We start from the raw sequence: 21,199 nt of genomic DNA on the forward strand, positions 1-21,199 counted from the left end.
AGCACGCTGTTAACTGCTTACCGAGAATCTGTTGCGGCACGATTCTCTCAACCTCGAGGAGTAACCTTAAGAGGCATCTCTGTTCAAGGGGAGATCCTGGCATGCAACCCGCTGCTGTGCAGGAGAGCTCAGTGGGCCCTGGGCTGTCCACTATTTATGGAGTAAGATAGTTGACTCAGTCACATTTGCATACCAACTACAGATGTTAGCTTCTTCCAAATTTGGCTGGAGTTGGACATCAACCAGCACTGTGGTTAGGTGGGTGCATTGTTCAAATTAGCCCTTGGCTATTGTGCGGTTATCTGTGTCCCCTAAATCCACTTTTGAGCCAGATGCAGCCATCACAACCAGACACATCCAACCACTGGTGGTTATCACTTGATAAGGATTACGGGAAATACAGGTCAGGTTGGGGCAGAGGGGAGCACACAGCCACAAACATGTTAAGGAAAGCTGGCCAGATATAACTGAATCCATCTCTTTTCATTTGACAGCTGGAAAGATATTTTTTTACTCCCCCTAAATCAGCTACAGCACTAAATCCCATAACAGAAACATTCTAAAATTAGTAGAACTGGCTGGGTTTTCCATCTTTGCTGCACAGTTCTAGTTAGGATTGTTAATGAAAAACTCAACTTTTGCCTTTCTCTCTGTTTTAACAAATTAATAATAGGATGAGTTAATTAGCATAGGCAGTAAGTCTCAGGCTTCATTCTGTGTCACATCAGTTTGTGGTGTTTTCCCGAGAGCATTTAACTTTGTGTTCTTGCATAGCAGCTGTAAGAGCACAGCAGTTTCTGCACGATGTTTCCTGCATAACTGTGCTTGTGATTTGTGGTCCACAGACTAATGCTGCTGGACTGGACAGGTTCATCCCTTGGATTCTCTTGAACAAAATTCCCAAAATGGTAGATCACAGTTCCCTGCAGGGTAGTGGTAGTGTTCAAAACAGATTGCAATACAGCAGCCGGTGTAGCTCAGTTCCGTGGATAGAGGGGCATGAGATGTAGCTGTAATTGCTGTTGCTAAGGTTGTGCCTTCCTTCTTCTGCCAGTCCACCGTGCTCATAAAAAGTAGTCATAGGTGCTCTGGAGACTGGTCTGCACTCTAAAACTTAAGAAAAATTGGCTGAGGACCCAAGTGAAGACACAACTTAGAGCAGTCATAGTATTTCTTTCACTCTTGTAATTTGGGCCTGCTTCCTGAGTAGCAAAAATAAACCGTGGAATGACTCATTTGACAAGGTAAGTTGCAGTTTAACTTTTATTTATGGCAGCAAAAGAAAAATTTGTCACATGGATGTGTCCTGAGACACAGCCCATGGGAGAGGAGAGGGAGGGGTGAGTCCAGTGCCCTGGCTGTGTTTTCTGTTACACAGGGAGCCTCACAGTTACACAGTTTAGGCAGAGAGGGGTGCTATATCTGAACAGAGCCTCTCCTATCTGCTGCTGCAGATGCTGCCCGCAGTGAAGTGTATCTTAAGTTGGGATGGAGCAGTTCGCAGTGGTGCAGAGCTGTACCAAGCCATTCCAGGCTACCCCGTCAAGGTGATTAGCTGGTTTAATAAGAGGGAACACACAGCTTACAGAGAGAGGTGAAATGTTTCAGTTGAATCCATTTCCCAGGGTAGTCTTTGCTGGGTTAACTTCTACAGAACTGTTTTACGGAGCAAACCAAGTAGATGATGTGTTCTACAACTTAAGTAGTGTCTAGATGGTAGCTTTTATGGACTTGGAAATTTATGCACTGCGGTGGTTGTGATGCAGTGGCTTTGCAAAAGTGGTGGGTTTTGTACTTGACGCTTCAGTTGTCCATTGTTTATAATTCTGAATATAAATATCAGCATTTGTATCCATTGGAAACAGCAAACTGCTCAGAAGAGATGGCAGTCTGGAATACATGGATCTGCAGGGTTTACTGAAGCAGACTTCACCAGATTTGAGTGAATCAGGCACATTACATTATTATTTACAGTTTTCAGTGGAGAAATGAAACTGTACGGGTAACTGGAATCACACTAAAAATTCTGCATTGAGGCTGACTGAATGGCAGGTATTATCTGAAAAATAAATTTATACTTGGAGAGACCTGACAGATAGAGCTGCGCTCTTGGCATAGAGTGGGAGAAGAAGGGGATTGGGGAAAATTTAATGGGAAGGCTTGTATCGATATCAAGTCTGCCAACTGTAGCTACTGTAGAACCTCATTATAAATAAGGAACAAAGTGGAAGAAAAACACACAGGGAAAAAGAAAAATCAGTCATGCCATAAGCAATCACAAATCTGATGCATTAAGGAATCTGTCAGCTTCCAGCAGAGCTGATGTTTCTGCAAATTAATTCATTCTCTGTCTCATTCATGCTAAAAGTGCACTGCAGCTCACATGTTTGTGCATTTACTAACTTCTCTAGGGCTTCCAGGAAAAAGATGTCCAAGAAATTTACTGAGTGCTGTCCTGAATACTCTGTACAGGAATTGACCTCAAGGATGTAATTTGCAGTACTATTTAGTCAGCATGTTGGATTTTATGTTGCCATTTAGAATCATAGAATCATTTAGGTTGGAAAAGACCTTTAAGATCATCGAGTCCAACCATCAACCATGCCCGCTAAACCATGTCCTGAAGTACCCCATCTACTCGTTTTTTGAATATCTCCAGGGTTGGTGACTCAACTACTTCCCTGGGCAGCCTACTCCAATGTCTGACAACTCTCTCAGTAAAAAAATTTTTCCTAATATCTGACCTAAATCTCCCTTGCCTCAACTTGAGGCCATTTCCTCTCGTCCTATCTCCAGCCACCTGACGGAGAGACCAGCACCCACCTCACTACAACCCCCCTTCAGGTAGTTGTAGGGAGCGATAAGGTCTCCCCTCAGCCTCCTCTTCTCTAGATTAAACAGCCACAGCTCCCTCAGCCGCTCCTCATTTCTGTTGGAGAGAATCATTCATGCAAACTGATGCAGAATTTCCTTAAGCACTGGGTAACAAACACTATAGTTTATCCTGAGTAAGGATATAGTTGCACTGTCCTGGAATTGCACAAGTGAAATACTCATACATGCCTCATGAGGCGGGGTAGAAGAGGTGGGGGTGGTGGGTGGTAGTTGGGGGGGGTAGCAGTAACCTGTGCCAGCTCTTTATGTCAGCTACTAACTTTCCCCTCTCCACAAGCTCATTTCCCTGGGTAGCCACACAGAGCAGCTCATGGCTGAGTCAAAACCACAGGTTATATGTGTGAAAGCATTAATTCACTGCTGTAGCTTTGAGGAGCTGCCTCACCCAGTCAGCATTCCTACCCACCCTCCCTACTTCTTTTTTTCTCCAAAGACCCTTTTAGGTGGTAGATGCACTTGATACTTTCACGTGCTCTACCCCTTCCCTCGCAGTTCTAATTGTAGCATAATTCAGGCCTGTGACTTGACAAACGCCTGCAAAGTGCTCTCATCACCATTCAGCTTGGTGTGTGTATATACTGAGGCTTTCATATCCAGTCTCTCCATTTCTCTTCTGCTTGGAGTCATCTTATGCCGAAGCCTGGTGAACATGGTAATTATTTGAAAAAGGATTACAGCTCTGAATCTTTTCCACTAAGGCTGAAGGAAGCTATTACTTCATCTTATATTAAATGGCACATGGTAATTTTAAACACCTTCTGGATTTCTAATGAATTAAATCAAATTTGTTCAAGAGCAAGAACACTGATTTTTATCTGTACGTTTCAACAGTTTTTTAAGCCAGTCTCTATGACAGGTTTTAGTTTATGCCATGTATCTACACTCAAGGAAAATAAAAATGTCAGATCTTCCATGGATGCATCTTAGGTATTGGGAATCTGATTCAAAATGTCAAATTTCAGGTGCATGCTGTGTATTTGAACCGTGCTTCCTCTGGATGTCGTTCCCTGAGGGGAATTAATTATGGTAGCATATATCACATACATAATGACAGGCTCTGTTAAGCCTTCCAGAGGCAAAACTACCAGTCAGGTCAGCAGAGAGCCTGAGTGCTTTCAGTTGCCTTGGAGTAAGGAGTTCTGCACAGTGACTTTGGATATCCTTTCAGCAAGGTACTTCAGGAAAGGTGTGGACATAATAATGCATATACAATGCCTTCGGTGTGGTGGGAATGGAGAGGAACGCTATACCTGTGTTTTGGATATATTGGTTTAGAAAGGAAAGGAAATAGAAATTAGATTGTGCACTCTGAATTACAGCTGCCTTGCACGATGGCCTTTTAAGAGGGAAAGTAGAGGCATACATAAATGCAAAGCTTTTTTTATGCCTAATGGTAAAACACAGGGCAGTTATAATACTCTTATGCTTTCAGGTTGACATCTGTTCCTCCCCTTCAGACTTATTTCAAGGAAAAACTGGTACATGCTGCTAACTTATCAGATGGCAGAGATTATAAATACACACTTCTGATTTATCCTAGTGTGATCCGATCTCTTACTCTGCAGAGAGCTCTGTACTGAATTAATCGGACATGTGAAATAGAATAAACACAGGGATTTCATTGTGTTCTGTCAGCAGGAGCAGGTGTGAAGGAGTTCAGTCCAGCCTCTTTCTGTCCCCCTTCTTGGCTGAGATACAGAGATGCAGAGTTTGACCTCGGGCACCTTGCAGCTCTGCTGCAGGGCTGCTCTGCCAATCGGCACTGGCAGTCCTGCAGAAGGCAGGCGTTTCCTCACAGGTTTCTTTCTGCAAAGGAGAAGGGAAAGTATAAAGCTTTTCCCTATGAAAGGCTGGGACTTGCTATTCATCATAGCTTCTGTTAATTTCTTTTTTTCAGTTGCAGGATCCTTATGGAAGAACTGAACAGGGGGTGGTTAAGTGGGGTTTGTTTGGGGATTTTTTTGGTTAGTCACTGGAATGTTTCCAGTAACTAATTTCTTTTTTCTTTTTTTTTTTTTTTTCAATTTGCAGGCTAGAATTCTGCAAATGAATGGTTTATTTAAAGGGATAATGTAGGAAGTCAGCTGGTACAAGCTGATCAAACTGCACTGACCCTGCACTTCATTTCTGTGTTTATCTGATGCATGCTCATTTTTAGGGAGTTGAAGACAGCCTGCCTGAGCTTTTCTGACTTGAAGCTTGAGTGCCAGCTCCCCAGCTAGTTTAAAAAGATGAAAATCCATTCATTTCAGTTGAACAGAACTGATTCCCTTTAGCTTACTCTCTGGCCCTGAATGTTTAGTTCCTTTTACCTGTTTCATTGCAGCTATTAGCTCTAAATTTTGGAACACAGTTCAGTTTTATAAAGCACTGTGGCATTAAAAATATGTAAAGGTCAGTGGTTGCTAAGTGCTGGACTGTTTCTCTGAAAAAAAAAAAACCCAACCTTCTAGTAGTCTGTGGGTGAAGAACCACAACTATACAACTGATACTATCACCTGCACTGTACTGTATAAATAAGACCTGTTTTTCAACAGTCAAGCCTGTTTTATTCTATCCATCATTTAAATTGTATTTGCAGTTTTACACTGAGGTGTGTTTTCAGGCTGTTATGGAAAGAAGGCCAAATATTGCTATTTTTGAACATTTCAAATGTAGTAACTATACATGTTTTCCCAAAGGATTCTCTTTAATCATACATGCAGTGCTTGGGATCTATAATATTGTGTCATCTTTTCTCAGCACATCTGGAAGATTTGTCACATTGGGATGTAATAGATATTGCAGAAAAATAATCCATTAATCTGATTTTAGGCTCAATCTGCCATGGATTCTCTTTTTATTTGAGGTTTTTTTTAGCAGTGCATGTATTTCTCACCTTTCTCTTGAGGCTTTTAGTTTTTGTTGGCAGTTCTAATTGAAATTTGTTAGGTATTTCTGACAGATTGAGAGACGGCTGATTTTTCTTTGTTACTCATGAGCAGTGACTCAGCTTATTTGTACAGTGTAAGGTGCACCTGCTGGAGTCATATGTGCAACATTGAAGTTACAATTTCCAGCAAGGCTAGGAAATGAAGCTTCACATTTAAAATACAGCCTGCACAATCCTGAACTGTATTAGTGTTCAGCTGAACTGGGCACAGGTCTCTGCTAGGAAAACCTTGTGCTGAAGTAATAGTCAAGGATGCAAGCTGTGGAACTGGGTTCTGTAAGTAGGCAGTATCCTTGGGTTGATGTGTATAGTTGGGAAATTTTTAGGAAAAAAATCCAAAGATTTGTTTTATATTTAATTATATTTGTGCCACGAAAAGAAAGAATATTTAGGTTAAACTGAAATGCTTATGTGGCTGCACACATACCTTATCTCGGAGAAGAGTGTGTCTATGTATATTGAACAAGCTGGATTTATTAAAAAATACAGTCAGTTGGACTATGCTTCCAGTGTGTATTTAAATCATGGTGACGCTTTTCGATATGACTGGAAGCATACAGAGCTGTTCACTGTTATATCCTGAGTTTGATTTTGTCTCAGAGTAACGGTTAAGGAAAGCTATCACGATATCAGTTCAGCCGGCTGGCCTGACATCTGTGGGGAACCTGTACTGTATGGGAGGGTAACAACATGACAAAAAGTGCCGTCGTTGCCAAAGCCAGTCTGCATGGTCCCAAACCTGACAGGAATTAAGGGCTCCAAGTCTTGACCATGCAATTAGCTTTGTACAGGATGAAAAGGAACTATAAAGGAGCTTCATAAGGAAATTTAGTGCATCTCCAAAAACAGTCTGTGGTGAAAAAGCAACCCAGCACTACCATGAATACAATTTTGTCTGTCTAATTTTTGTAAGTCAGTGTGCTATGTCAAGCCAAATGGTAAGCACAGGTTTTGTGAGGTTAACTTAATTGTGCCAGTAAAGGATTGAGTGAAACTGCAGTAGCATGATCTTCAGCACATCTGTCTGTTAAGTACAGACCTGAGTCTGTACACTGATTGCTAGCTCTGCGTTAAGGGTCATGCTCCTGTGTCTTCCTGCTGCTGTTACTGTGCGGTGTTCAGCTGGTGCTAACACAGACTGCTTACATCATGGTTTTGGTTTGCAGACTTAGACAAATGTGTTTCCTGCTGGTAGCAAAATATCTATTTCTTTCTATAGGATTTTCTTTGGTGAAGCCAGCAGTTTTCTGAATACTTATCACAACACAGGTTTGTTCTAGATTATGTGGGGTTTTTTTCTGAAATGAAGGAGCTTTTGTCTGTCTTTGCTTCTGTCACTTCTTTGACCTTTTAAGCATGTCTTTCCCCATCTTTTTTCAGGCTGGCATAGAAACCTGCTCCTCCATATCTTACTGAACAAGTTCATCTTATAAAATGCACTGCCTCTGAACTGTCATAAGTATATGGTGGGTTGTCTTAGCCAGAACACAGGTTGAAACATGCGCACACTTGCCCCAGAACCAGTATCCTGTAGTGAAATTCAGTGGTGTTTGGCAGATTGATTTCCATCTTTTTCACCTCTGCTGAGACACACAGACAATGAGCACTAAATATTGGCAGACTCTGGCCCTTCTTGTGTTACTCGCGTTTATGCTTTGTCCTCTGCAAAGTTAAGCAGTTAGAGGAGACTCTCATAAGCCTTCTTCTCATAAAGAGCTGGATCTACCAAGGTTCTTAAGCACAAGCTGTTTTAAGGAAAGGAATAATTGACTTCATGTTGACTTCAGCAGGACTACTCATGTGCTTAAAGACCTTTTATAAGTGTTTTGCTGGAGTAGTGCCAAAGTGGCATAAATAATATTGCCCCAAAATAAAATTATAGAAAAAGTGAGGTGTGTTTAACAACATTGCATAATGCATTTTGAAAAAGAAAAGCTTGTTTTACAGTAAGCCTATTGTTTTTATAGCAAAGCCAAATTTTGTGTGGTTCTAATTTACTAATACAGTCGGGGTGTGATGCAGTTTCAGACTGTTGGCTCCAAGTATCAGTGTCCTGGTTTCAGCTGGGATAGAGTTAACTGTCTTCCTAGTAGCTGGTACAGTGCTATGTTTTGAGTTCAGTATGTGAAGAATGTTGATAACACTGATGTTTTCAGTTGTTGCCAAGTAGTGTTTAGACTAAAGTCAAGGATTTTTCAGCTTCTCATGCCCAGCCAGTGAGAAAGCTGGAGGGGCACAAGAAGTTGGCACAGGACACAGCCAGGGCAGCTGACCCAAACTGACCAACGGGGTATTCCATACCATGTGACGGCATATCTAGTATAGGAACTGGGGAGTGGGGGCGGGGAATCACCGCTGGGGGACTAGCTGGGTGCCGGTCGGCGGGTGGTGAGCAATTGCACTGCGCATCATTTGTACATTCCAATCCTTTTATTATTGCTGTTGTCATTTTATTAGTGTTATCATTATCATTATTTGTTTCTTCTTTTCTGTTCTATTAAACTGTTCTTATCTCAACCCGTGGGTTTTGCTTCTTTTCCTGATTTTCTCCCCCATCCCACTGGGTGGGGGGGGGGAGTGAGTGAGCGGCTGCGTGGTGCTTAGTTGCTGGCTGGGGTTAAACTATGACAATCAGTAACACACAAGATTTCATAAATGTGTCAAGTTGGGTAAAAATGTTTTATTAATCCTCTAGGGGGCTTCTGCTTTACTATATTTTGTTGTATAATTTATGCAACCATAATATCAATAAGCTATCACTTTTTATTACCTTGACACTAGGTTAATTAGGAGGTATTTTACTCTATTTTAAATATATGAATCGGGATTCTGACATACCTTTGCAGACAGAAGGTGTGTTCTTGGTTGCAGATTGAGGTGACTTGGAGGTTGATGTTGAATGTTACTTTATTAGCCAGAGTCCTGGTATCCTTTCCTCTAAAAGCTGCCTAAACTGCATGTCCTAGAAGCTTTTCTGAAAAATACAACAGTTTAGAAGTGTAAGTGAAGCATCCAGTTCTGCGGTCTTTGGGGAAAGGAATATTGGCAGCATATTAAGTAATTCAGCTTAGTCCTGTTAATGCTCTTTTATTGTCTGGCAGGATCTCAGCTCAGCAATTAGAGACCCTAGGCCTTGCTTCCTTTTCCGTTTCTGTAAATCAAGAGTTATTCCAGTGGTTGTGACAGCATGATATTTCTCAGCTCTGCCCTTCCAAATTAATTTGTATTTAATCAGGGCTGGCTGGATTTACCCGGGGGCACATCTGATGAAATTCTGAAGAACCAAGCCCAACAGGTGAGAAGATGTTTTAAAAGTGATGTCAGTTACAGAGGAACTCAACCTGCTTTCCTTCCTGTCCACAAGTAACTCTAAAGTTGAGAGCACCAGTATTAAGAGATCAAATGTAAAGGATATGGGGAAGGCAATGATGAAGAACCTAGTTCTCCGAATGCTTTGCAAAGGTCATTCCCGTTATCTGCTCTGCAGTTAGAAGAATTGAAGTACAAGGAGCTGAAGTGACTTGACCAAGACTGGCCAAGAAGCCATGTGAGAGCAAGAAACAGAGCATGGCTCTCCCATGTCTATGGGATGTTGGCCACACGGCCACCACGGGTGAAATACAGTGGACCACAGTTTCCAGTACACCTCTGAGATTGCACTGTAGGTGTCCGTTTCCACCCATAAATGAGATACTGCACCACAGAGTCACCTGAATTTAAGTGCCAGGGCTCGCATCTGCTGGAGAAGCGATGCATTGAACTGCTACTGAATTCGTGATTGAAATTAAATAGGAGGTAGACCTCTAAGCTCCTAGCCTTGGATGCTTGAGACCTGGTCCCGGCTTTCAGATATGCTCCTGCAGTGTCCAGTGCAATGGGGGGTACTCTGTGTAATTGGAGCCTGTCAGAGAAAAAACAATTCACAACAAAATGTGGGGGGGTCACTTGCAAATTAGACCTCAGATTAACATCTTCTGAAGTGTTGCAAGGGAAATTCTAATGCACTGTGCTTGGAGAGGGAAATTACATATAAAAAGTTGACGTAAACACTCTGCATAGCAAAACCAGAAACTTTTTTTTCCAGGTTTTGCTGTAAAACTTATAATTGTGAAAATTATTTTTGTCTTTATTCAGGCAAGATATGGACTGAAATACATATGATTTGTGGTGGCACAAAATCATTTTCTTGCCAGTTCCTCATCAGGGTGAGAGGAAGATAAAAACTCTTTTCAGGTGTATCACCTAAAGGATCCTACTTAACACAGGGTGAGAGAAGAGTTTTTATCAGCTCTGCTAACAATTTGCTCGATTCCTGCATTCTTAACAAAAAGCAAAATACCACAAGTCTGGGATTCAAAATGAACAATCTAACTAAAAGGAAAGGAGATAATAATTCTGATCACCTTTTTTTTTTTTTGTGCCTTTCTTCTTCTTTTCTTTTCTTCTTCTTTTTTTTCTAGTTATGGCTTGATTCTGAAGGTGGTGAAGACAAGGAAGGCTTTCAGTGCTTCCCCACCCCCAGCAAATCAGTGTGCTTTTTCTTTCAGCAGACTATTAGTTAATTGTTGTTTTTCCTTCAAGTGACAACCTGCCTGGGTTTAGAGGATAAAGGGGCTTTGTTAAAAGACCTCCTTCCAATATAAGTGGCAGTTTCGGGATGAGCCACATCAACATTGACTGATATTTGCCCTCTGTATCAAAAGTGAACCTCATGGACCTGAATGCTGAAATAGGTGCATGAGGTTGCTGGACTGGCTGCAAACATGTTTGTCTTGGGAAGTGACGTTTGGGTCCATGCAGAGATATGCAATGTAGTCCATCGGCAGGACCTTCACCTGACTGACAGGAGGCCCTTCTGCCTTCACGTACAAGCTGCAGCTTGCAGGAGGAGGCAGTCCAAGAAAAAACACCCAGAGCTTGAGCCGTGCCAGTGGCCATTCCTTTGTTTTTGCTGTGCAGTCTGACAGGTTGGGCTGCAGTCTTAGCTTTTCTGATCACCTCTTCTGTTTCCCTCCTCTACGAGCAAGAGCCTTCTGGGTGCCTCATGTCATAAGACTAAGCCTCACAAATTGTCTTCATCATGTAAACTTTTAAATAGCCTAGAATCTACCTCTCTGGAAGCTGTTCTCACCCAGTGCTGTGCTGTTGCAGTCATAGTTCATGGAACAAAGTTAGCTGACTTGCTGTTGTCATGCAAGACTGGGGCTCTGAGCAGGACATTCTTCTAAGATGTCAGCTCTGAGTCGGCTAGTTTTCCTGGGCTGGGAAGATGAAGTCAACAGTTCTTTGGATATGCTACTAGGCTCCCCGTTTTTATTTTTTGTTCATATTGGGGGATAAATGGGCAGGGAGCCATAAAAAAAAAAAAAAAGGACTGTATGTCTGTAAAAGTATATGATCAATTTATTTTTGTAGGTAAAGTGATAGATAACATGGCACAGTATGAAGTTATAAAAGGAGGTTGCAGTCAGGATTGCTGGCATTACTTTAACTAGAGAATGTGCCCTTAAATGTCAGGAGACTGCAAGAAGCACTGAGTTATTTGAGAAGACAGCAACTTTGATGTTGATTTTATCAACAAAAATGCAGGAGATTAAAAGCAGCTTTCCAATTTTGCCAACTTTTTTTCTTATTGATAACGTCACTAGGGCTTTAGCAGGTGCTCTGGGAAGGTTAATGAAACCATAATGGTTGTGGTGAAAGAGTATGCATTAACTAATTGGCTTGTATAGGTGACTCCCCACTGAAGCTAAACTCAGCAACTGGTAAACTGAGCCGCTAATTTGCTGTGAAGATACTACAGTTCCAGATACACTGTCCTCTCATACTGGCACATAAAACAAGACCAGACAATCTGGGTTATAAAAAGAACATGGGCTGCAATCATATTTCAACCATATCAAAATGGGAGAGTGGCCATTCTTGATCAAACTAAGGGCTTGTCTGGCTTCAGCAGGGTATCTGGTGAATGCACAGGGAAAAGCAGGTAGAAACATGGCAGTAGGATGATCCTACCCCTCATATGTGATCCCCGCTTCTGTCAGCTGAGTGGTTCAGAGGCTTTTGGAGCCAGAGGTTGCATTAAGTTATGTTAATGCCCCTGATGGGCCTGTCATCTGTGAATTTATCTGATCCCTTTTTGAACCTATTTATGTGTCTGCTCCAGAACATCCTGTAGCAATGGGGTTTGCACTTTACTTTTGCGTTGTATGAAAAAGCACTTCATTTGCTCATTTTAAATCCACTGCTTGATTGCTTTATTGGATATTCCTTACTTCTTTCATTGAAACAAGACAGAGTGCTTTGATTTCCTGATTTTCTTCATGCTATTCATGATTCTATAAACCTGTCATCTCTTCTCTCAGCCTGTTTTCCAGGCTGAGAAGTCTGTTTACTATCTCTGTATATCAAAAGCGTTCCAAAACTTTGATCATTCTTCTTGTCTCCTCCATCCTCTTTCCAGCTCTGTTAGATCAGTCTATGTCCTGTATCCACTTGTATCCAAGGGGAAGAAACTAATTCAAGAGTTCAGTGACGAAGTGGGCGTTTGAATCCATGCCTCGCAGTTTCTCAGAGAGTATCTTCAGGCCATCTACCGGTTCAGGTTGTGGCATTCCCCTGCTTTTCATTGGAGCTGGTATGGAATGTTTATCTGGGCTTCAAAGAGGTAGGAGGGTGAGCTGGTCTCTGCTGTCCAGTGGCACTTGGGCACCTGCATGCTGCTCCAACACCCCATCAGTCAGTCACTGGATAAAGTGCATTTGCTGTCCTTGGAGCTGTGACTACGATTCTGGTTTCTCTCTCCAGGCAAATGTCTGTAAACACACACAAACAAACAGGCACATGCATCCTGTCATTTAATGAAAGAAAGAAACAAAATACAACTATTAGTTGCAGAAGTTCAGTATCTTCATGCTAATACACACAATTGTCTCTGTGAATTGGGACATATTGCTGCTGGTTTGGGGTGTTTTGTTTCCTTTTGTATTCAAAATCCAAAATAACCCAGCAGCTGTGTGTGTAGGTAGGCAAATCTGGGTAAATAATGAAAGACTTGGGGAATGATGGCCCTGATCTGGTAAAGCTCAAAGACATGTAGATCTTTGAGCAGCTGCTGACAAGCTCTGAAAAACTGGAGGGATTTATAAGCAGCCAGTGAATGGCAAAATATATAGCAAAACATATAGATAAATGACTACATAATAATCATTGTTCCTAATTTAGTCTCTCAACCTTGAAACGAGTGGAATGTGTTATTGTTTGTTATAGTACTAGCATTATTTATCACTTGTGAGATGGTAGGGCACAGAGATTCCATTGTGATGCTGTATAAACGTGTAAAGAGCTACATTTGATATGAGCTACATTTGATACTAAAAATGCCATTTAAAGGAGCTTTGAAAAGTTCCAATAATTAACTGATTAATAAATCTTTATACAGTCTTAGAGCATCCATAAAGTAGTCAATAGGTTATTACTAAACAGAGCAACTTACAACTTCCACAGATGTCCTCATAAGCATTTATGGTATACCATATGCACATGTGAAACCTTCTGATAGTAAGTATTAACTGTTAAACCTCAGGAAAGAACTCCCTCTTTTCTTCATGGGTAATATTAAAGAACTTAAAGGCTGAGCATTTAGCCATGTAGGATTAGAAGACTCTCAGGAGAGCTCGGTAGGTGTATTTGGCCAGACCTTGAGACATGGTGAGTATCAGTAGCCGAAATTAGTCTTTATGAAGACAAATGTTGAATACCTCCTGAAAACAACCAAAATAGCTTGCTTGCTGCTGAAAATTTTCATAGGCCTTCCAGTATTGCAGTCCCTGCTTTTTTGTCAATGTATGGCATATTACAGTGATATTTCTGTCATACTGCTGGAATTTTGATATTTGGGAAACCTAATTTTGAATTTTCAGACCTTCATATTTCAGCAAAGTCAACCGTATACAGATTCTAATTTGCCAGAGTTAATGTTACTGTGATAGTTATGTATGTTTGCTTGTGGCAGTAACCTGACATTACATCAGGGAATAGAAGCTTTTGCATACTGTCCACGTACACAATAGAAGAAAACCTCTTCTGAAAGGGAGCTTAGAGTCCAGTATCAAGAATAAGCACTGGTTATTTTCCATAGTTACTGTCCCTGACATTATACACATTACAAGAATGATTTGTAGATTTTTTGCTTTCTTTGCCTATGCTTATTTAGTAGCAATTTTATGTGTTTACTTTAGCCCAAATCACTCTGTTTTCATTTTCAGAGGCTAATGGAATTACCAATGACTGTATTGATAATATTGGGGCTATTTTTATGCATTGAATCTCTTTAAGAGTCTGCTCTGCTTAATATTACAAGCATCATACAAAAGTACAGTAAAATGATATTAAGAAAATATGATGAGGTGAGATCTGTGCATACATATCTTTTATTTAGGCCTTAGAGTTGTGTGCAGACACTGATATGACACAATACCCATTAGATTTCAAATTATTTGTAGCAAGAGTGCTATCTCAGTAATAAAATAAGCTTGAGATAAGTGATACTGTGTCACCTACTTTAGTGTTTTCCCTATATTTTTATTTATCTGGTTTTGCTGTTACAAAACCTATTAGAAGCTGAGAAACACAAACAGCATATAGTACATGTGGCCTAATGTACTGATTGTATTTCCACCTTTTAATAATCATGTTTAATTGTGTTGTTCACTACTGCTGTCAGTATGGTTTGATTCCTTTTGCCACTTACATTCTTCCTATTTGCCTTTTGGTTTGGTTCATTATATTATTACACAATAATGTGAGTAGCACTACTGCAAAGGTGAACTACCACAACAGCTAACAATGCGTGATATATCCGAGATCTGGTAGTGTTGCACTGCAGAGACAGTTGCTATGCTGAGGCTTCATTATGTTTTTGTGAGAGATTAGCTTTTTTCCTATGTTTCACTAGTTCTCTCTGCTGAGATAGAACATTGCATCTTCGCCCGAAGAAGTTGACATATACTCACTGTAAGCAGTAAACAGCAGAGTAATGGAGAGAAGAACTTGATGTGCTTGTCTTTTTAATGTTTAACTGCAATGTTTAAATATAGTATGTAGTGTTTTTAATTGCCTGCTGATAACTAAGCCATCTATATCCCTACTAATGTGAAAGGGAGAAGGAACCCTTAATATAACTCTCCTGTACAGTAGTTTGGCTGCTAGTAGAGTCTTCTTTCCTATATTCTTCTATTTCATTAAGAGTGGTATCTTAGAGCATTGAAAAGCGTGGAGTTAATAAGGGATGTAATACGACTGTTCTCTAGGCCTGAGGCTCCTTGACCACCACTCTTCTGCTGCAAGGAGGGTCATACAGTGCTTTAGAAGGTCTTTCATTTTGAAAGTTTGTAGTGGTTTAAAAAATATTCTGTATGCTTAAAATAGCATTGATTGTTCAGTGTTGTTTGTTTCTTGGACTAGTAGAATATTTTCGACAGAGTAATTGCCAGAAGGAAGGTGATGATGCAGTCTCACCCCTCTGCACAGCACAGTCCAAAGAAGCTTGCTCACAAGCCTATGCATCAAACCCATAGCTTCTATTTGTGCATTACCATTGCTTTCTGGATGTTATCCTGTCTTGCTAAAACAGACTTTAAATACTACAGAATTTACTGTGCACACAACGTAGCTGCTGCAAAGATTATTTTCTTTGATAGTTATGTGTCTGCATTTACCTATAAATCTGCATTTGACTAGTTTCAGCTTCCAATAAATCCTTGGATTTTCTGATACCTTTTCTTTTAGATCAAAGACTCTACAATTAGATACTTCTCCATGTACGTGATTGCAGGCTGGGGCAAAATAATTTCTTGGCTGCTTCCTGGTTAAACCAAATAAACTGAGCTTCTTAAGCCTGTGACGAAATATGTTTTTCTAGCCCTTGGATCACTTGCCATAACCTTTTTCTGAACCTCATCCCATTTTTAGTCATCTTTTGGAGTTAACTAGAAACAGGATTGTAGTAAGTGTCTTGCTGATGCTGTGAACAGGAATAACCACATCTTCCAGCTCCTACTTGATTGTGCTTCCGTATATGGATGCTAAGGGTTGCTTCACCTCTTAACTACATTGTTGTTCAGGAAGCTCACGTTCATGAAGCTATCTTTTATAATACTGTTGCACTCCAGGGTATAACCTCCCGTCTTTCTAGTGTGGTATGTATTCCTTGCCCCTGAGTGACTGATTCTACATTCTGTTGTATTAAAACAAGCTTTGTTCTTATGAGCCCAGTTAACTAAGGAATACAGAGCAGCATGCATCACTGACCAGTTTCCATTGCTAACCACTCCTTAGAATTCAGTCTCATTTTTATTAAGAGTGCGTCTACTGTTATATTCTTTGTCCCAGCAAAATTTTTGATCAGTCCATGGATCTAGCCCAAAAATAACTACCTGAATCATAATAAGGGCACTTCCTTTCAGTTAGGGGGTCAGTATCTTTAAGAGCAGGGGATGTTTTTAATTAGTATTTGTTTTGCTCAGATCAGTAACAAGAAAATCAAAGGTAAACATAGAGTAGGGATATAAAATAGTAAAAGACAAAGACAAATTCCCTTGATTATGAATCTTGATCTTCCTTTCCTAGCCTAAGTTTGTACCTGGGAAATTTAGTTGAATGCTTGTCCTATGAGGTCAAACTGTAGCTGCAGCCATGAGCAGACTGCACTACAGCAGTGGATACAGTTGGGCTACATATTGGTGCCTTCCCTTCCTGCCCCCCTGGAAAAAACCTCTAATGTTTGTTAGTGCAGAATGGGACTACCATTTTAGCACATTACTGTAGATACGCACCAGAGTCTTGGCTGCAGATTTCTAATTACTGCAAGTGAAGGATCTCTTACTCAGCTGCAAAGTCTTCTCTAACGTCATTTATGCAGTTGCTGTTCTCTCTTTCTGAAGTTGTTTGGATTCCCCAGGAGCCTGCAAGTCACATCAACAAAACTGGTTTTAGGATTTTCAACATTCGGCTGTTAATGTTGTATGCATATATGTACATATATGTGCATCCAGTGGATTAATTGCTAGCCATATTGAGCTAATTCAAAATGAAAACATTTAAAGCAGAGAAGTAAATTTACATTAGTAAATCAGAAATAAATTCAATCATCTTGGCAGTTAAAAAAATATCATGGGTGTTGTGAAGGATGGTGTTAAAAGCCATGCTAGCAGCAAGTGGTAGGTTGTGTCATTGCCGACCCTATCTTCTAACCTCTGTTTGACCTAATTCTGCTGAATTCCAGTGGTCTGTGCAAGTACATATTCTCTAGGTATAAGAATAGTAGCAGGAGTTACACTACCTAGAACAAGAATGTACAAGGGCTATCAGCTGTCTTGCCGAGGGGGATGAGATGATTGCCAGCTGAGGTTAAAAAAAAGGCATTTCCTTCCTGTGAAGTGTTACATAATTGTCCGCGTGTATTAAGTGTGTCTGAAATTTGTTATATAAGCCAGTGCTATAAGAAGATGCCAGACTAAGAAAAGAGCCTGGCATATGTATTAAGGCAATTCGTTTTTATTCTGTTTTTAATGCTCTCCAAAATAAAATGAGATTCATTTTATGTTTCACCTTGTTAGCTTTGCAATGCATTGCTTTTAACACTGTCCTGCCAGCTTTGTGACACAAATTTGACTGCAGCTGAGGAAGATTGTTAATCCCCTTGTCTCCTTGTGGGGAAACAAAGTTCAGCCAAATGAAATGTTTTGTGCTACAGTGTTTTCTTTTATTGCTGCACATACAACGCAAGTAAAAATGCCAGCTGCCAGGATCTCGCTAGAGTGATACTGATTCTCCACATTTATGAGATTCCAATAAAACAGAAATTATTCTTTTTCATCTTGCAGCTTACTCTTCACCAAAGTAAAACTGGAATGGATACATAAAGGACCTGAAGACGCTCTGGTGACATGCAGACATATGTTGCAGATGTGGCAGATGGTATATAATGTTTTACAGCACAGGTAGGATTTTTTCCACTGTCTAACAAGTTCAGATTTCATAATGGAGATGCAGTTATCTTCTTTAATTGTCTAGATACTTAAGTTATTTTGCAGAAAGGGTAAAAAACAGTACTGTTTAAAAAGAAACATAAGTAATATTTCTAGCTGTGATTAAAAAAAAGTGCAAGATTTTAATAGCCATGATTAAAAAAAAAACAACAAACAAAACCTCAATATTTTAAGATGGAAGAAGCAGTTTGAACCAAGGGTTTCTGATTTGAACGTCTAAACATCTCTATCCTTATTCAGATGTCCAGAATGGAGAGCAGATTCTGCCCCCCCCGCCGAGTGCTGAGCATCCATGAGTTATTGCTCAGAGTCTGCAGTAGTTGGCACCCAGGAATGTGGGGGGGGTGACACAGTCCTGAACTGAGTAAGCCAAGGAAAGGCACACGGCTAAGGCTCTTATCATATGCTGTGGTTGCATGCCAGTAGCATAGCCTGGTCCTAACAGGGCAACGAAAGGACTGAAGGATGTAGCATCTTTCTCCCTTCCCTTGTCCTAATAAATCTGCATTTAAACAGTGCTAGGTTCCCTGTTTGTTCCCTCCCTCTCATCTCCTTCCCCTCTAAAATGAGAAGTTCAGAAAGTGTGAAAGTTACCAGGTTGGGTTTTCTTCCTTTCCAGACCCTTTGGATATTGTCCTAGTTATGATACCACTGTACAACTGTCTTGGGAATGTTATCCCAAGACTGTACTTATCTCTCACCTGTAATGTCCATAGAGGTTGTGTTTGAAGGGAAGGACAGCATGCTTGATGGCAACAGTCACAACAGCAGACTGATGAAGCTTGTATTGTTCCCCAATTTCTGTATGCATTTACATAAACTTTATAAACACCAGAAGTGTATGTACAGAATGATGCATGTCTGTATACAAGTTGTCCTTGAGGGATTATTAGTAATTCCTTGTTGCTTTAGCTAATGAGCAGCAGACCAAACACAAAAATCAAGATATTTACATAGCAGCAGAGAAATGGTCTCTTACAGGCTGGAATCATTGATTTCCTTAGGCCTTAGTCTCTTTAGCTAAAGATTCAGTCGTGTACCTCTCACATGAATAATCTTTATACCTATGAGTAGTCCTCATGAAGCTGATCAAATTCACACTGAACAATTATGACTAAGATTTACTCTTGCTAGGGGGGGCTGCAACTCTGAGACTGAAGAGAGTACATTGGAAAACAGACAAATGGATAGTTCAGCCATTTGGACTGCATTCAGATCCCAAGCTGTGCTTTGGCTGTTATACTGAAAAACCCAAGATGTGATAGCTTTAGAGACTTCTTATAAGCTTTAGCCATAGAAGCCTAAACAAAACAAATGGCTTTGCTTTTGCTTTTAGGATCTCTTAAATGTGTATTTCACTGCTGTTTCCAGTGGGACTTTTTGTCTTTCTCAAAAAATACGTCATAAAGCATTTTCTATTGGGAAGTACTGCTGGAAAGGTAACAAGAATGAACTTGGTACCTGCAGTTTTAGACTGGATTTGATGATCCGGGAAGCCCCTTGTATTAAGCAAATTGCAGCAGTATCAGCTAACAAATATGTAAAATATTCCAGGTTGGCCTTGTAAAGGAACTTAAGGAGAATTCTTATCAATGAGACTTGGACACAGCCATTTTTCTCTTGGAGCAGAGAAGCCTGTATTTACATAAAATTAAGAGTTGTTGCACCCAATACTCTTTACTAGTTCAATCAGCAGTTGATCGCCTACACCATTAAATTGCACTTTAGTTACATTTGGTTGCATTTGTCTGACCTAAGTTTCCCAGCTTTGCAATCTTGCTATGACTCTGCTAGACTAGAGAGTCTTTCAGGGCCAATATTTTCTCCCCAGGCAGCTATTCACATGCCATGCTTGAGTCCCCTCTTGTCTTCTCTCTGATAAACTGGTGCCTCTGCAGTCTCTCACAATCAAGTGTTTCCTTCAGCAAACATGGGCAGTGGAGTGGCAACATGTCCCACTGTCAGCCTTTCCAGGCCTGTATGTGGAAGGCAAATCATCTGGTTGCTGTCCCTTCCATGGTGCATGGAAAAGCTTTCTTGGCTGAAGGCCTTGTACTGCAGCTTTGAAGCAGTAGTTCATTTTCAGCCCTTCTCCAGGATAATAAAGCTGTTGGGAGTGGCTGTTTTGCACAATGCAGTCCACTTGGTTTTCAGGCTAGGATTTCAGTCTGTTTTCCCAGTTAAAAGGCCATTGCTGTTGACTGTACTGAGGTGGATTTTGTTAACAGAAGTGATCTCATCAAGCCTTCTCTGAATGCTGCTCTCCCGTGGTCAGTTTTTCTTGTGGCCAAACTTATGCCATCCACCAATCTCCTTACCTGTCCTTTGTGTAGGAGTATAGCATATAAGCCAGTGTTCAGCCTTGTGCCTGAACAGTGACTTCATGGTGATGGCTGCTGCATCAAAGCAGTGCTCACCTCATGGGAGTAATATTTTGAAGTGCAGCTGCCATGTTCCTGCATACGCAACGCACCAGTAAGACAGAAATGTCCCTACGGTTCCACCAGCAGGCCCCAGCCAGGGCACTTACACTTGGGTTAATCCTGGCTAGGCAAGGCTGAGCCCCAGGACAGAGAATTTAATTCTCCCTTGCATCTGTCACTACATGATAGTCTCAAGTGGGGTATCAGTGTAGAAACCTGTATGGAAGGCAGGGAGGCCCAGTCAAGGCCAGAGATTTGTGCAGACAGTCAAATGCACAAGAATTCAGGGTCCCTTAACAGAAACCCTAATGTTTGATCCCGAACTCCAAGTAAAAGGTTAATTAGCTATTGTAAATATGATTATCACTATGATGAATGACAGTAAGTGTCTTTCAGTCCTAGATTGTTAGCTGGGAATGATGAGACTTGGTTTATCTTTTGCTATTGTTTTCTGTGATAACGGAACAATCATGTTTAAAACAAAATAGCAGTCCGAAGCTAATTCTTCTGCTAGATTAATGCAAATTCAAGGGAGTCCTGTGCAATCCCTACCAAAGGACTGATCAGACTGGAAGATGGGGCATCCACAGCAATCATGACTCTGTGACAGCTTGTCTCCTAGGAGGAATATTGTCCAAAGGCTGAGCTGCAGGCTTGGAAGTGTGCCAGAAAAAGTACCCAGGGCAGTCACTTTTCCTTTTGATATTTTGTCCCTTAATGGATGATGAGAGGAGATATCATCACCATCTGATGCTGAGGGGATGGCAGACTATATGATGACAGGAAGGCTCAGGAGATCTGTGTTAAGTGATTTTTCGTTAGGTACATGTTTGGGTTTTTTGGGGTTTTTTTTTTGAGTTTCCCGTTGGAAGACCTCTCTTGTGAGGACAGAAGTCTAG

The 21,199-nt window shown here is 40.8% G+C and overlaps 1 protein-coding gene across 8 annotated transcripts in view; it reads left to right on the plus strand.

Annotated features, from left to right (window-relative positions):
• Positions 1-21,199, plus strand: part of TTC7A (tetratricopeptide repeat domain 7A) — a 185,641-nt gene that overhangs the window by 104,311 nt on the left and 60,131 nt on the right. For all 8 annotated transcript variants that reach the window (XM_030036155.1, XM_030036156.1, XM_030036158.2 and 5 more), the window contains one exon: positions 17,713-17,829. In XM_030036155.1, the coding sequence (XP_029892015.1) occupies positions 17,713-17,829 (117 nt within the window). The remainder of the gene's footprint in view (positions 1-17,712; positions 17,830-21,199) is intronic.

The sequence above is a fragment of the Aquila chrysaetos genome, chromosome 13 (genome assembly GCF_900496995.4).
Source record: "Aquila chrysaetos chrysaetos chromosome 13, bAquChr1.4, whole genome shotgun sequence".
NCBI classification, from domain to species: Eukaryota; Metazoa; Chordata; class Aves; order Accipitriformes; family Accipitridae; genus Aquila; species Aquila chrysaetos.